The sequence below is a fragment of the Apostichopus japonicus genome, chromosome 12, assembly GCF_037975245.1.
Source record: "Apostichopus japonicus isolate 1M-3 chromosome 12, ASM3797524v1, whole genome shotgun sequence".
In the NCBI taxonomy this organism is placed as follows: domain Eukaryota; kingdom Metazoa; phylum Echinodermata; class Holothuroidea; order Aspidochirotida; family Stichopodidae; genus Apostichopus; species Apostichopus japonicus.
Window position 1 is genome coordinate 26,368,159 of NC_092572.1, and position 16,439 is coordinate 26,384,597.

At 36.3% G+C, this 16,439-nt stretch overlaps 1 protein-coding gene across 3 annotated transcripts in view; it reads right to left on the reverse strand.

Annotated features, from left to right (window-relative positions):
• Positions 1 to 16,439, reverse strand: part of LOC139976746 (uncharacterized) — a 195,477-nt gene that overhangs the window by 142,578 nt on the left and 36,460 nt on the right. For all 3 annotated transcript variants that reach the window (XM_071985465.1, XM_071985464.1, XM_071985466.1), the window contains exons 11-17: positions 13,132 to 13,344; positions 12,452 to 12,664; positions 11,738 to 11,950; positions 11,038 to 11,250; positions 4,082 to 4,309; positions 2,160 to 2,414; positions 860 to 973 (exon numbers count right to left, since the gene is read on the reverse strand). In XM_071985465.1, the coding sequence (XP_071841566.1) occupies positions 860 to 973; positions 2,160 to 2,414; positions 4,082 to 4,309; positions 11,038 to 11,250; positions 11,738 to 11,950; positions 12,452 to 12,664; positions 13,132 to 13,344 (1,449 nt within the window). The remainder of the gene's footprint in view (positions 1 to 859; positions 974 to 2,159; positions 2,415 to 4,081; positions 4,310 to 11,037; positions 11,251 to 11,737; positions 11,951 to 12,451; positions 12,665 to 13,131; positions 13,345 to 16,439) is intronic.

Here is a 16,439-nt window from a genome sequence, read left to right on the forward strand (position 1 = left end):
TAGAATGGACTAAACATTTAGTGTCCCATGCTAAGTATGGCTTCATTAAAGGACCATTGCCAAATCTAATCGCCGTCATGACTGCGTGTGAGCGTCAATTCTATGTTCATTAAAAACAGTTTAGCATGTGACCACAGCTCCACTGGCCCTCAGCTCTCTGTGTTGTTTTGTATATTTTTATCTGTAATGACATGGTTTCACGTTGGTCTTTTGTGCTGAATGACAGTCAATAAACTACTAACTACTATCAAAGACATTCCTACACTCAATAAATAGAGAAACAGAAAGAGGGGTAATGGAAGATGGATGCCTGGTAGTGGTCAGCTACCATATGTAATATTGTCTTCGTCTTTGTTGTCTGTTTTTGATGAAAAACAAAACTGTTGTAAACCAATCCCTAAGCTAAAGATCCCGGAGTTAATATTACATTATCCCTGTATCAAAGCAACTTAAATATGGGTACAAAGGTTGGCAACTGTTATGGATTGGCTGTGACACCACAGCTTTTGGCTTACTAAATGCATTGGCGGCAGATTTAAGATCCAAGTCACAAAATGGTTCTTACCATCACTTTATTAAATGAAGAATAAAGCTATATTGATCATTCTGATGAGCTTCAAGTTTCAAATCAAACTTGCTAGAAACAACATTTCTGAGGGTAAAAATCATATCCAATGCCTGGAAGTACTTCCTCCAGGCCTCTAGATGTATTTAGGACATTGTATTTGACCTTATTGGTTCATATCTGAAAGGCCCTTTCCGCCGACTGGCAATGCAAGCTCAATTTAAAAACTCAGCTTAAGAGTAAAACAAAAGAAGGCTATATATTAAGTGATGTAATGATTGTTTTATAACTTACAAAAACTGCACGTATCTCCAATGAAACAGCCTGGACATACACACCAGAATCGGCTGTTATCCACTGCAAGGCAGACACCTCCATTAAAACAGGGACTACTGTCACAGGGTGATGCTACATACAAAGACAAATGAAACAACACTCTGTTTTAACAAACCAAAATGAAGCTTCATTATTAACATATGTTACAACAGATAATACATATATATATAGAATATAATATATAAAATAACATGTAACGTAACATTGGCATAGCTATAAAATTAAGCACAGTTTGAGGAATCTTCCTGACTAGTGCCTTGTAACTTTAGACAACAGGATTGGAAGACTCTCCCTAAATACTGTTGTTTTGTTATTACTGAACCTTTCAATCATACTCCCGATCTGCTATCTTGGCAACCAAATTGTAAACAAACACAGTGTGGCTTTGAAATATTCATATACTGAGTAAAACATTCAATGTTAATACATTAGCTGATCACAACAGAAACAAAGATTCAAAACTTAATCTAATCAGATCAATTATATTACTCAGGCAGTAAACATATTTATAGAGAATAGATCCAAATTTATTATACACGACTGAACTAGTCTAACAAGTAGAATGGAGCTTGAGCTGCTCCTTATAGATTGTCTGTTCTCACTTTAGACAAAGCAATGAGAAAGGAACCAGTTGGTCGATAAGAGAGCTTATAAACTCTCTTAGTGCCTCGAGATACATTTTAATTCTGTCGAGATACATTTTAATTCTGAAGAAAAAGAACATGAATCAAACTTTCCAGCAGTTAAGGAAACTTGCAACTCATGCACAAAGGAAAGAAGAAGTATTGATTTCCATCTACTCTATTATGCTTATGCATTTAGCTTGTATTATTTTGGAAAAGATGACAACTATCATAAGCAGCAACAGATTTTAAGAATAAATTAAGAAAAGTAGACTATATCTGTACCACAAAAGCTGCAATTTGGATTGCATTTGGCCAGATCTGATGGAACGATACTTGGCAATTTCAGGAAAAGTCAAAGCTTAACCTGCCTATTCCACAAAAATTGTAACAGACTTGATGTAATTAGGGAAAGTCTTCAAATGTAAAGATAATGTATTTTACGTAAAGTTGTGGGACCAAACTTTTTCGGCATTACGTTATACACAATAACAACAAACTGTGGTACAAAATGGTTCCAGTCTGATATCAAATAGTACATCATAATGATCTTTCTCAGAGTTTCTCAAAGTTACATCTCTTTAAGTTAGAGAGAGAGAGAGCAGTCATTATGGTTGTGTTGACATCATACAAACCTGTGTTAACTGTGACCGTGAATGTACAAGTTACAGTCAGTGGTACTGCATCGCTGAATACGTAAGTGACAGTTGTCATTCCGAGAGGGAAATAAAAGCCAGAGTAAAACTGAGGATTGCTGACGACAGAAACAAAACCAGAATTATCCTGTGCTTGCGGAGTTGGGAAGTCGACAACACCACCCAAAGATCCTGTCAGTACTGTTACCACTTGATCTGAAGGACAGAACACTATGGTGGGAGGTTCCGTATCAACTGCAAGAAGGAAAGTGAAACCAATTGAAACACTGAATATCAAGCAAACTTCTATCAATCAATACATCCAATATCATTAATCTGTCGATAAATTAATCTATCATTCCCTGAGCAATTATTTCAATCTAACAGACATTTATTACGAGCATTCAAATTCATCAATTTATTAAATAGTAGTCAAGAACCTGATCGCCTCTCCCAGTTATGTCAAGGCCAGATTGCTGCAGTGATGTGTCATAATCACCAGGGACCCCCAAATCAGTGCCAACGCTCCCTACTCCCTGTGTACCCTGTAGCGCCCCCTGAGACGTCCCAATGCCCTCAGGGGGTATCAGGGACCACTTTGAGAACCACTGGTCTAGATAACCCTTTTGAATTACAACTTTTGATTACACAATGAATACACAGTGTTAGTTTCACGATAGATAATCATAATAATAATAATAATCAGCAGTTATTTTTACGACGCTTAAGCAACCACAAATGTGGGAGAAGCCCGGAAGGGCTTATGGATTACAACTTACATGTCGGGTGGCTTCCAATACAACATTTTAACTCAAATTTGGAATCTGCAATAACTTGCATTATAGGTACATTCGGAATACTTAAAGTTTGCAAATAGCTCATATATGCAGTTTATTAATGTTTGCTCAGAAAGGGTCGAAACTAGGACATTTAACCTATTATGCATTTAAGCTTGTGATGACATCTAAGGAAAGACAGCTCTCTTACTACTGGCCATAATATAAAAGCTATTTCAAGGATGCTGCTACAATTTGCCCAAGTTGTAAATATGACAATATAGATAGAAACATGTTAAATTTTTCTCAGTAATCGATCAAATTAAAAAGAAATATTCTGTTAGGGATAAGTAGTAAACAAATGATATCACTGTTTGTTAACTGATGTTCACCAACCCTATCATTTTGAATTATTGGTGTTTTCAAGCCAATGAATAACCCACAATTGCACACCAACACACACACGCACCATACCCATTGCCATGATTCCTTTTGCCTCCGGCAAGGAATAAAAAAAGCTGCCATTTTGTAAGATTAGGAGTGGCTCTAGGGCACAAATGTTGGCTGTATGATAACTCTCAATCCCATAAATGAGCCTAGAGTAAATGGAGTGTCGTTTGGAATAACTACAGTATGAAATATAAAGTGTTAACATTTTGTATAGCAGTTCTGAAAACTCCGAATGTGGTCTTTTAAAAATAGTCTGGTTACTATGTACAAAAACTGCCATGTTTCATTTTCTTGGATAGCATGCTTCTATGCGCTACCAGATAGAATAAACAGGACCTTTTGTTTGACTAACGTTAGACGCCAAACAGTGGCAACACTATTAAGTAATAACTAATGTTCGTCTCTCATTCTGCCAGTCAAGCTGACAGAACATGGGAAATGTTTTGAGCTGTTCAGAAGAAAAAAAAACATCTGTCTCTGGTTGTACTTGCTCAAAACTGAAAGCGACATTTCCTGTCATGTCTACATCAACATAAACTACAGACTTTATTATGTAACTATGACAAACCAGCACAAGATCCTCTCCTATAACTGAACTTAAAAAAAAACACAATATGCCTCGTCACATGAAAACAATGCAAATTTTACAAATTGGTTCCATTAAAAATTTAACAACAACATAGAATTTTGTCTTACATCGACATGTAACTGAATCAGTTGCCTGAGATGAATCTGTGCATGTACAAGTTACATCACTGGGAATGATGTCTACAGTAGAGTTAGCAGCAGGATTACATGTCACGGTTACTTCATCTCCATCAGGATCTGTACAGGAAGGTCTCGTGAACTGGAGGAAGAATTGGTTATTAAGTGCAAGGCTCCTAAAATCCGTTGGACATGGCCCAATTTGTGGAGGAGAATTCACTGTAAAGAAATAAAAGGTGTGTCAGACAAAGCAGTGGCTAAAAGAAGGAGATTCAGTAGTGGTGCAGGAACAAAAACTGTTTACAAAGAGATAACTAAAATTAAAAATTTATATTAGGGTAAGGGTGTTTTCTACAGTAAGATAGTATCACTTGCAGCCTTTATTAAACTCTTCAATAAATGAATGTTAACTGCAACAACTCGAAATGACTACCACAGTGCCTATATACATATACATACACTTACACATACACGCACACACACATACATACACCCTCACATATATATATATATATATATATATATATATATATATATATATATATATATATATATATATATACATATATATATATATTTATATATATATATATATATATATATATATATATATATATATATATATATTTATATATATATATATATATATATATATATATATATATATATACATAATAACAAGACTGAGACAGCCACGTTCCACACCTTACTTGTGTCATACATGCAAACCAGAAAGCTAAGAAGCTAACTAATTTCTTGACACAATGCATACAAGAACATCTCATGTAAAACTGCAAACAAGCTTTTCAAGTTTTGACGACCATTGTTGACATTATGTTATCAGCAAATCAGGGTTTGCACTCAAGTTTAAGGTTCAACCATGCTTAACCATTTGAGTTATCATGTCTATAAGGTTTCCATACACGGGAGGATTAATAACTTATCAAGACCAGATGACAGATGACTACCTAGCTAAGCTGCAAAACAAATAACAAACTTAATAATGTTAATTAGTTTTTTAATTTGTTAGTTTTGTTAATCAGCATGTCTTCCAAACTTTATCAATGTTACATTTAAAGGAGAAGATGACTTGAGAATTCATAGAGAATGGAAAATTAAATTTGATTTGACATCAATTGGTAGTCATATTAGTAGTAAAGGTTTCCATTAATAATTGATTTGACCTACATTCAAATGAAACCTGTTATCCTTTCCCATAACTATATTTCTGTTATCAATTTTGGAATTATCCTTATCTCAGCCTGTTTTATTCCTTATGTAGCATGGAGATTCATTAACATCTGCGGACCCTGAACTTGAGAGTAAACTTACTCAAGTTACTCCTAATGGCAAACTCTGTCAATGTATTAACATGTTTTTCATGTTTTAGTACATCAGTTCAGGCTGTAATAATTGAATATATCTAGGTTGCAGTATTTGTTAGCACCTCACAGAAGGTTCCAGTAAATGTGGGGATACATATACATACGAAGATAACTCCATCCGTAATGCATGTGCCGCCATTTTGACATACAACAATTGTGCATGCTTCGTCTGGAGATGAAGTGAAGTACAAAAACAAGATAATTTCAGAATGGAATGTCCTAAATACAGCAAGTATAGGTTATGAAAGTGCAAAGGTTGCACAATAGCTGAAAGGAAAAGAAATGGGGTGGCTAAAAATATTTAACTTGAAATGAAAATGTGAAATGCGTAAGTCAATTAATCAAAGTTGGTGACACATACATGATTTTAGCCTTGGTCAAGTCGTGTGTAATACCTTTTTCTTGCATGCAAACTGCACATGCCTCAGAGTCTGTTTCTGCCTACCACGAATGTGCTTGCCCACTGCATTTTACATGCCCGAGGATCTGTCCGATACAATTGTCTTGGACATTTCTCCAAAGAGGTGCGTGAACTTATGCAAACCACGAAACCTTTATTCATATTATTATTACGAAATTGCGTGTCACGTGAGATAATGTTTCTTCCACAGATATTATGAACCGTCTAGCAGTGTACAAACCAATTTAAGGCTTAGAGATTGTTCACTGCAGGAGAGAGGGCATAAGAATTTGGGGGTATGTGGGCCTAATTGGCATGCGAGATCTGCTTCTTCGCTTTTCCAAAGCAAATCTGCCAAAATCAAAGGAAAACTTAAGATACAGTAGCTTGGGAGAAATGTGCAAATGATCTAACCATCCATTTTCACATTCCATATCCTCCCTGTGGTCAGGTATGGCTTGCAACATACACAGTTTTCAATTGGTGTTACATTACCTGTACCTAATAGCAAAAGTGTTTTTGTGACAAGCTGTTTGTGTTAACCATTGAAGCATTCAATAGGGTGAGTCTGATATCCAGTACTATCATTAATCTTTTTTAAACTCAAGCATCAAAGGTTGATTAAAACAGCATTACTTCCTGACAGTTGTATTTACAAACATATTTCATTATTATCTACTTCTGAAAGTAAAGAAGTCATGAAATCCACAAACAGCTTCAACATACTCATATTCATTCAATTTGAGCTGATGTTCTCTCATAGGTTGACATATTTTGTATTGGTATCATTTACAACCAACATAATTGTGGCTGTGGTGACTATCTGTTTCTTAAATTATGAACTAAAGGTTTCATCATTCAGTGACAATACAAATATTAGTAACATTTATTATTATGTTAACAGATGTGTTTAGAGTTAGGGCTTGTACTTATTTGGCCTCCATCTTAGTTCAAGTTCAAACTGTCCTCATGTTCTGATATGTCTGACTACATGACTTGTAAGCAAAGAAAGGGAATGTCTGCAATAATGTTGTACATAACGTTGAACCAAAGACACACCGTATTAATGTCCAGTTAACCAAATAAACAAAAGAACAAACAATAAGTCAGACAAAACAAGTACAAAACCACAAGAAAATAGAAAACACTGATAGTGAAAGGAAACCTTCACTAACTTGAACAATAATTAAACATACGGTTTGCAGGCCTTCATTATCTTGGCAAGTACTGTACAAGTGACAGAAGTAGGAAAGCTTGTATCTGAAGCAGGCTCACACAAAGCAACTAATGTGCCTTGTTCTGCATCGGTGCAGGTTGGAGTTGTAAATGTTGCTACTGCTGAGGTACTCCCCATAGGTGCAGTCACCACAATTTGTTCTGTTGGACAGTTTGGTTCACTTGGTGCTTCGTTACTGCCTCTGCTAGCAAAAATGTCTTTGTTACAAGCTGTCAGTGTTAACCAAAGCATTTAATGAGCAATAAATAAATTTAAAAAAAATGTTTCCCTCTTTGCTCTTCATTAAGAATTAACCATCAACCGCTGCTCTTGGGACACTTTTCCATTAAATAATAACTAATTAATTTGCAAACAACACTGAACACATTGAATTTCTTTTGATAGCTCAATGAATTGTTTGAAACGGATACTTTCTATCCTAAAACTGCTGCTCTTGAGACACTTTTCCAATTAATAATAATTAATTAATTAATTAATTTGCAAACAAAACTGAACAGGATTGAAGTTTTTGGATAGTTCAGTGGATTGTTTGAAATGGATATCCGTATCAATTCTTGTCAAGGAACTTCACTAAAGGCAATGTAAAATGGTTCATGTTTAATGAAGAATCGTAAATAATACCTTTGTTAATGCTATGTGTTAAAGTGGTCCCTACATTTAGTACAACAAGAACCACAGAAAAAGATAGCATTTAAGTAGTGGAAAGTTCTAAATGATTTTGGTTTACTTTAGGCAAACTATTAGAAAAGGATGATGATATTTTTCTTTGGTGATTTGTTGATCAACATTATTTAATTATATTAAAGTTAGAGGGCCTATCGTTTTGATCATGCCAGGAATTTCTTCAGAGCTTTACTGAAACTCATATGACCGAAAATTAGATACAAAATTTGTCATTAGAAAATAATTCCAAGGCATTTGGCAGTCAGGCACAATCAAAACCAAGTAATCTGCCATAAATTAAGCCAAAGATGATTGTTGAATTTGTGTCTCCTTTCAAAGCTAAACCACCATAACCTGTGTAGCCCATATCAAAATAAAACACAAATTTAAAATTGTACGCAACTGTCTCAGTCCTCATTTCATTGTCAGAAAAATAAAATATCAGAAAGCCAATGGGCTTTATATATGTCATGGGTCTCTATAAAGCTAGACCTTGCTTTAAAGTGATACCTTGTGTCAAGACCAACATTAATAGTGACAATCTTTGTTTTCACAATAAGCACACGACTATAAAAGCAGTCTAGTAACATTTTTTAAGAAAAGTATGTCATCTGTAATATCAGTGGTTTTAATGCACCCTCCAAGATACTCTCAGAATTACAAGGTATTTTTGAAACAACAAAATTTGATTGCTTGGCACTCTGCTTGTTTAATTCAAATAATCCAGCTGAAAAATTCAACAAAAGCAATCGATAATGGGCCCCGAAGAATTATACTCTTGAAGGGGCAGCGTAGGTGCAGGAACAAAAACTGTTTACAAAGAGATAACTAAAATTAAAAAAAGTATATTAGGGTAAGAGTGTTTTCTACAGTAAGAATGGTATCATTTCCAGCCTTTATTGAACTCTCCAATAAATGAATGTTGCAACAACTCGAAATGACTACCACAGTGCCTATATACATTTACATATATATCTATATATCTATATATATATATATCTATATATATATATATATATAAATGAAAATCGTAATGAGTTGGAAAATTAAGAACAGTGAAAAAACTTTCAGCCTCCACCGGGATTCGAACCACGGGCCTCCCGCTCTGTACGCGGACACCCTAACAATCAACAATCACCCTAACAATCACCCTAACAATCAGCGTCCATAGCCTAGTGGTTAGTGTGTCCGCGTACAGAGCGGGAGGCCCGTGGTTCGAATCCCGGTGGAGGCTGAAAGTTTTTTCACTGTTCTTGATTTTCCAACTCATTACGATTTTCATTTATATATATTCATTTGCCTTTGTCGTTTACCTCCATTGCATTAACATAAAGTCTGTTCAAAGTATCTCTTTCGAGATCCGGCTTTAGGAATCACAAATGATTTTCGAGTTGGATAGCATCATGTTTGATCTCTAGAGTAGGGCAAAATATGTCACCAAAAACAGAACTAGTATTGTTCGATATAGGTGACAAACGACTACAGTGGAATTACGATCTTCCTTACCGGTTTCGAACCTCTGGACATACAATCAGCGTCCATAGCCTAGTGGTTAGGGTGTCCGCGTACAGAGCGGGAGGCCCGTGGTTCGAATTCCGGTGGAGGCTGAAAGTTTTTTCACTGTTCTTGATTTTCCCACTCATTACGATTTTCATTTATATATATTCATTTGCCTTTGTCGTTTACCTCCATTGCATTAACATATATATATGTATATATATATATATATATATATATACACATATATCTACACACACATATATATACACACATATATATATATATACTTACATATATATATATATACACACATATATATATATACACACATATACTGTATATATATATATGTTATGCACTATCGACCGATTTGCGCCATCGATCGATAGCGCTGCGCTATCTATGGATCGGTCGATAGCGCATAACATATATATATAATTGAAAACGTAATGAGAAGGAAAATCCAGAACAGTGAAGACACTTGCAGCCTCAACCGGGATTCGAACCCGGGTCTCCCGATTTATATGAGGGAGAAAGGAATACTACAGTATGACCCCAAATTGAAGCATATATTTTTACAACAAAAGCTCATTAAGAATTGGCAGGCAACTAGTAATAAACCGATAGTCTTAGCCTTTGCTGATACTCCTAGTTCTGTTTTCTTAAAGTTAAACATGTATTTGGATTTTCTCAATTATTTTTTTTTATTCATGTTTTTTTGTAGAGCGGGAAAGGTGAAAGAGGGTTTTTTTTTTTATTTTCTTATTTGAAATGAAACTGAAGCCAAATTAATTACACCTTGATCAGATTTCGGGATCAATTCTTCATAATAAATCGATTACTAATAGCTTTGATAATGCTATGTGTTTAAGCGATGCCTCCGCTAATGTCCAATGAAAGAAAAAAAGACAAAAATATCATCCAATTAGTGAAAAAGTCTACATGATTTGTGCTTACTTTAAGCAAACTATTAGAGAAGGTTGTTAATTTAATCTTTGATGAGTGGTACTACACGATCAAGTCGTGTTAAGACCATCGCGCCTGCCCGACTGATCACTACCCAACTCAACCATTCTGTCGTCATGTATGAAATTGTGGATAACATGGCATGTGGACTAGAATACAACTGATCAAGAGTAGTTGAGGAAATTATGCATAAAGCCTCAATTTGTACTCTAGTATTAATTAGAAAATTGTGCTTCCATCTCAACGCAGATATCTGGATAAACAAGATATAAGAACAAATTAAATGTAGAATTGGATATAACCCTAAACGTTTCATAGTGTTTTATCTTGTGACCAATGAACCAAAGAAACCACAACTTGAAGATGTCAAATAATTGAGAATATTTGATGTTAAAAGTAAAACGCAGTCTTATTCTTGGAATTTCACTGTTATATTTTCAGATTATTCATTTGAAATGTATCCATCAAGAACCAATTTAGTATTCCAGATTTAATACGAATTAGTGTTTTCGTTTCCACTCCGAAATATGGATAAAGGAATAAGAAAAAATGAAATTTATAATTGGATATAACCCCAAATGTAACATAGTGTATCACCAATGACCAATGTTGCCTAATGACTCAACTTATTCCATTGACTCTATTCAAAACAAATGAAGAAAAATGAAATTCAATGAGTTTATATGTCACCCAAGTCTTGTTTATTCCCCAATGTCCTCAACTTATTCCCTTGACTAAAGAAGACAAAATGAAATTCAATGAGAATATATGTTACCCAAGTCTTGTATATTCTTACCTACACTGAAGGTACAGACATCTAATAAGCCAAGATTATCTGAGCAAAAGCATGTAACAACAGTAGTAGTTCCTGCTTGGAAAGTGCTTCCAGCTGGAGGGTTGCAAGTGACTGCTAGAGTACCTTGTTCTGCATCATTACAAGTGGGGGATGTTGTGAAACTGTTGACAGTGCCAACTGGACAACCAAACAACACAGGTGCAGTGTTTGGAGCTGTTGAATGAACAAAAGAAACCACAACTTGAAGAAATGTGAAATAATTGAGAATATTTGATGTTAAAAGTAGAAAGCAGTCTTATTCTTGGAATTTCACTGTTATATTTTCAGATTATTCATTTCAAATGTATCCATCAAGGTCGTGGTGCAGTGTTTGGAGCTGTTGATTAGTATTCCAGATTTAATACGAATTAGTGTTTCCGTTTCCACTCAGAGATATGGATAAAGAATAAGAAGAAATGAAATTTATAATTGGATATAACCCCAAATGTAACATAGTGCATCACCAATGACCAATGTTGCCTAATGTCTCAACTTATTCTCTTGACTCTATACAAAACAAATGAAAAAATGAAATTCAATGAGTTTATATGTCACCCAAGTCTTGTTTAATCCCCAATGTCCTCAACTAATTCACTTGACTAAAGAAGACAAAACGAAACTCAATGAGATTATATGTCACCCAAGTCTTGTATATTCTTACCTACACTGAAGGTACAGACATCTGATAAGCCAAGATTATCTGAGCACAAGCATGTAACAGTAGTAGTAGTTCCTGCTTGGAAAGTGCTTCCAGCTGGAGGGTTGCAAGTGACTGCTAGAGTACCTTGTTCTGCATCATTACAAGTGGGGGATGTTGTGAAACTGTTGACAGTGCCAACAGGACAACCAGACAACACAGGTGCAGTGTTTGGAGCTGTTGAATGAACAAAAGAAAACACAACTTGAAGATGTCAAATAATTGAGAATATTTGATGTTAAAAGTAGAAAGCAGTCTTATTCTTGGAATTTCACTGTTATATTTTCAGATTATTCATTTCAAATGTATCCATCAAGGTCGTGGTGCAGTGTTCGGAGCTGTTGATTAGTATTCCAGATTTAATACGAATTAGTGTTTCCGTTTCCACTCAGAGATATGGATAAAGAATAAGAAGAAATGAAATTTATAATTGGATATAACCCCAAATGTAACATAGTGCATCACCAATGACCAATGTTGCCTAATGTCTCAACTTATTCCCTTGACTCTATACAAAACAAATGAAGAAAAAATGAAGTGAGAAATAAAATGACAATGAGTTTATATGTCACCCAAGTCTTGTTTAATCCCCAATGTCCTCAACTAATTCACTTGACTAAAGAAGACAAAATGAAATTCAATGAGATTATATGTCAACCAAGTCTTGTATATTCTTACCTACACTGAAGGTACAGACATCTAATAAGCCAAGATTATCTGGGCACAAGCATGTAACAGCAGTAGTAGTTCCTACTTGGAAAGTGCTTCCAGCTGGAGGGTTGCAAGTGACTGCTAGAGTACCTTGTTCTGCATCATTACAAGTGGGGGATGTTGTGAAACTGTTGACAGTGCCAACTGGACAACCAGACAACACAGGTGCAGTGTTTGCAGCTGTTGAATGAACCAAAGAAACCACAACTTGAAGATATCAAATAATTGAGAATATTTGATGTTAAAAGTAGAAAGCAGTCTTATTCTTGGAATTTCACTGTTATATTTTCAGATTATTCATTTCAAATGTATCCATCAAGGCCTAAATTAGTATTCCAGATTTAATACGAATTAGTGTTTCCGTTTCCACGCAGAGATATGGATAAAGGATTAAGAAAAAATGAAATTTATAATTGGATATAACCCCAAATGTAACATAGTGTATCACCAATGACCAATGTTGCCTAATGACTCAACTTATTCCATTGACTCTATACAAAACAAATGAAGAAAAATGAAATTCAATGAGTTTATATGTCACCCAAGTCTTGTTTATTCCCCAATGTCCTCAACTAATTCACTTGACTAAAGAAGACAAAATGAAATTCAATGAGATTATATGTTACACAAGTCTTGTATATTCTTACCTACACTGAAGGTACAGACATCTGATAAGCCAAGATTATCTGAGCACAAGCATGCAACAGCAGTAGTAGTTCCTGCTTGGAAAGTGCTTCCAGCTGGAGGGTTGCAAGTGACTGCTAGAGTACCTTGTTCTGCATCATTACAAGTGGGGGATGTTGTGAAACTGTTGACAGTGCCAACAGGACAACCAGACAACACAGGTGCAGTGTTTGCAGCTGTTGAATGAACCAAAGAAACCACAACTTGAAGATGTCAAATAATTGAGAATATTTGATGTTAAAAGTAAAACGCAGTCTTATTCTTGGAATTTCACTGTTATATTTTCAGATTATTCATTTGAAATGTAACAAAAGAAGAAAAAATGAAATTCAATGAGTTTATATGTCACCCAAGTCTTGTTTATTCTTACCTACAAACAAACTGAAGGTACAGAAATCTGATGAGCCAAAATTATCTGAGCAAACGCATGCAACATTTAAATGTGAAGTACACAATTTTGCATCTCAATATTTCAAGAAGGGTGGGGGGGAAGTTCCAACCGTAACAAAGGGTTGAAGGGCCTTAATTGAAACGAAGATTCTCTGACCCTTAATATGAAGACAAATAATCTGCTTTGCCTCCGCACACCACAATCTGGATACGGGCTTGTCTTTGACTGTTAAGGGAGACAGATCATGTACCTGAAAACACCATCTCTTTGCTTAGTCTTTCATAAGGGCACCAGAAAGCTACTGTAAGCAACAAATTTACATCACAAGTTTGATTATACATAAAACATTGCATTATATGTTTAAACACAGAAGTTTGAACTAGAATGTATAGAAATACTGCTATTTCTGTACACTTTTAAATTTTTCAGCCGCGGGACAAATGTTGTAGACGATTAATCCTAACATAATGTACAGTGGGGCACTCCTTGCAGCTTGTACACAGTTAATTCTCTTGCTCAATTAGCCTTAAATTTATGCAAAGTTAGCTTCACAATCAAACAGTGGTGCATGCTGTTTAAATTGGATCATCTCTCAAATAGTCAGTAAGAGGGAAATGGGACATTCGTAGCAACTAAGTGACTCCAGCTAAAACAGTGTTCATGCTTCTACTCAAACTACAGCATAATATAACACACAAAACAGTCTGTTTCAAACAGTCATCCTCTTGCTTCTATCCCATTGATCATTGAGTATCGCTGGAAGTAGTAAACTGCAATGTTCCAAAATTTAAAAAAAATCAATCAGAAACCAGAATACCAACAAGCTTAGTGATACTTTGTCAAAATTGAAATGAGAATTTAGTTTTAATAATAATTTAGTTTGTATATAGCACCCTGTGAGGTTGCATATGTTTCGCAGCTCCTGTTTACATCGATTTTTGGCAGAATATATTCATCATACAATTTTGTAGAATGGACTGTTGATTTTCGAAATATCAGAGAGTCTGTACATACCATCATTTAGCAATTTGACGGACTAGAAAGTGCATATTTATGTGGTTTTCTTCAAGTTATACGTCTTCGATTCTGTCACAGTTGACTGGTTTCTAACATGCTTAAGTATACTAGTGCACAACTGCTTAGTATCCGTGGATCATTGACCAAGCCTTTGCTGCGGCTACCGCTCCAAGTCTACAACACTCTCAAAAGAAATGGAATAAGTGCTGTTAAGCCAACCAGCCGGGGCACAAAGGGGATTAAAAGGAGAAGAATACCTGTGAGACTGACAAACACACTGGCCAGACAAGTGATTAAACAACGCTCAGCCAACTATGATAACCTGATCAGCCTGGTCAGGGGTCAAGTTCGTCCAGGGCCGGACGAAAACAACAACAACAACACAGATCAGCTGATTGGTTCCTTCTCTACTAACTCTTTGCCATTGAAACTCTGCCTGATTAACCCTTGCTCCGTGTGCAACAAAGCTACAGAACTTTGTGATTTCACCATGGACAATGCTTTGGATGCATGTGTTATTACTGAAACATGGCTTAAAGGTGATGAGCGAGATGAGGTCATTCTGGCAGAGCTAAAGCCACCAGGTTATCATGTGAAGCATGTCCCCAGGAAAGGTAGAGGAGGGGGCATTGCTGTCATGCACAGAGACTCTATCTTATTGGTACCCAATACATGTAATAGTTACCGATCATTTGAGTGCCTGGAATGTGTGATGCAGACTACTCCTCTTGTGCGCCTAGTGACCATCTACAGGCCACCACCATCAAAGACAAATGGTAACAACTTTAGAACTTTTATGGAGGAAATAACTGCTTATTTTGAACTTCTCGTCATATCCACCGGTATTCTCCTTGTCCTTGGAGACTTTAATCTACACATTGACAAGCCAGCAGATAAGGAGGGAGCGGAGTTCATTTCTTTAGTGGAGTCACTTGGAATGACTCAACATGTGACTGGGGCTACGCATCGTGGTGGGCACACGCTGGATTTGGTACTGACCAGGAACATGGATAACATTGTGCCACGTGTTGCTGTTGAGGATAAATGTCTCTCTGATCATTACCCTGTGTTCTGTATGCTACCCCTACACTGCCTTATGCCTAAAACACAGGTAATCACCTACAGAAGGACAAAGGCCATCCAGCCTGACAGCTTCATCTGTGATATTAGTGCCTCATCTCTTGCTTCAATTTCAAGTGACACTCCAGCAGACAATGCCATCAGTCTGTATAACTCTGTCCTATCTTCCATCGTGGACAGTCATGCCCCAAAGAAGACCAGACGCGTCCCGGTGCGTTCACAGCCAGACTGGTATACGGCTCTGATAAGAGAGGCCAAGCAGCAGCGGAGGCAGTGTGAGCGGCTGTGGCGAAAGACCAGGCCTACTGTGCACAGAGATATGTTCATCGAAGCTAAGCGAAAAGTTAACATCATGATAGCAGAAGCAAAGTCAAGTCACTTCCACAACATCATCTCTGAAAATAGCGGTGACTCCAAGAAGCTCTTTTCTGTTGTTAGCAATCTCCTTGGTAGGAAGGCAACACCAACATTACCCCCCAACAAGGATTCTAAGGACCTTGTGCATGAGTTTAGCACATTTTTCATTGACAAGATCACCAGAATTAGAGCCAGTATAGTCAGTGAAGGGAAGTCAAAATCCTTCTCATTGACAGTGCAGAAACCGCCATCTTGTGCACTAGATATGTGGGAGCCAGCTACAGAGGATGAACTGAAGCGGATCATAATGGCCTCCCCGCCTAAGAGCTGTGGCCTTGATCCGCTGCCTACAAATCTCCTTAAACAGTGTGTGACACCTCTCTTGCCAGTTATCAGCACTATTGTGAACAACTCCCTCATAACTGG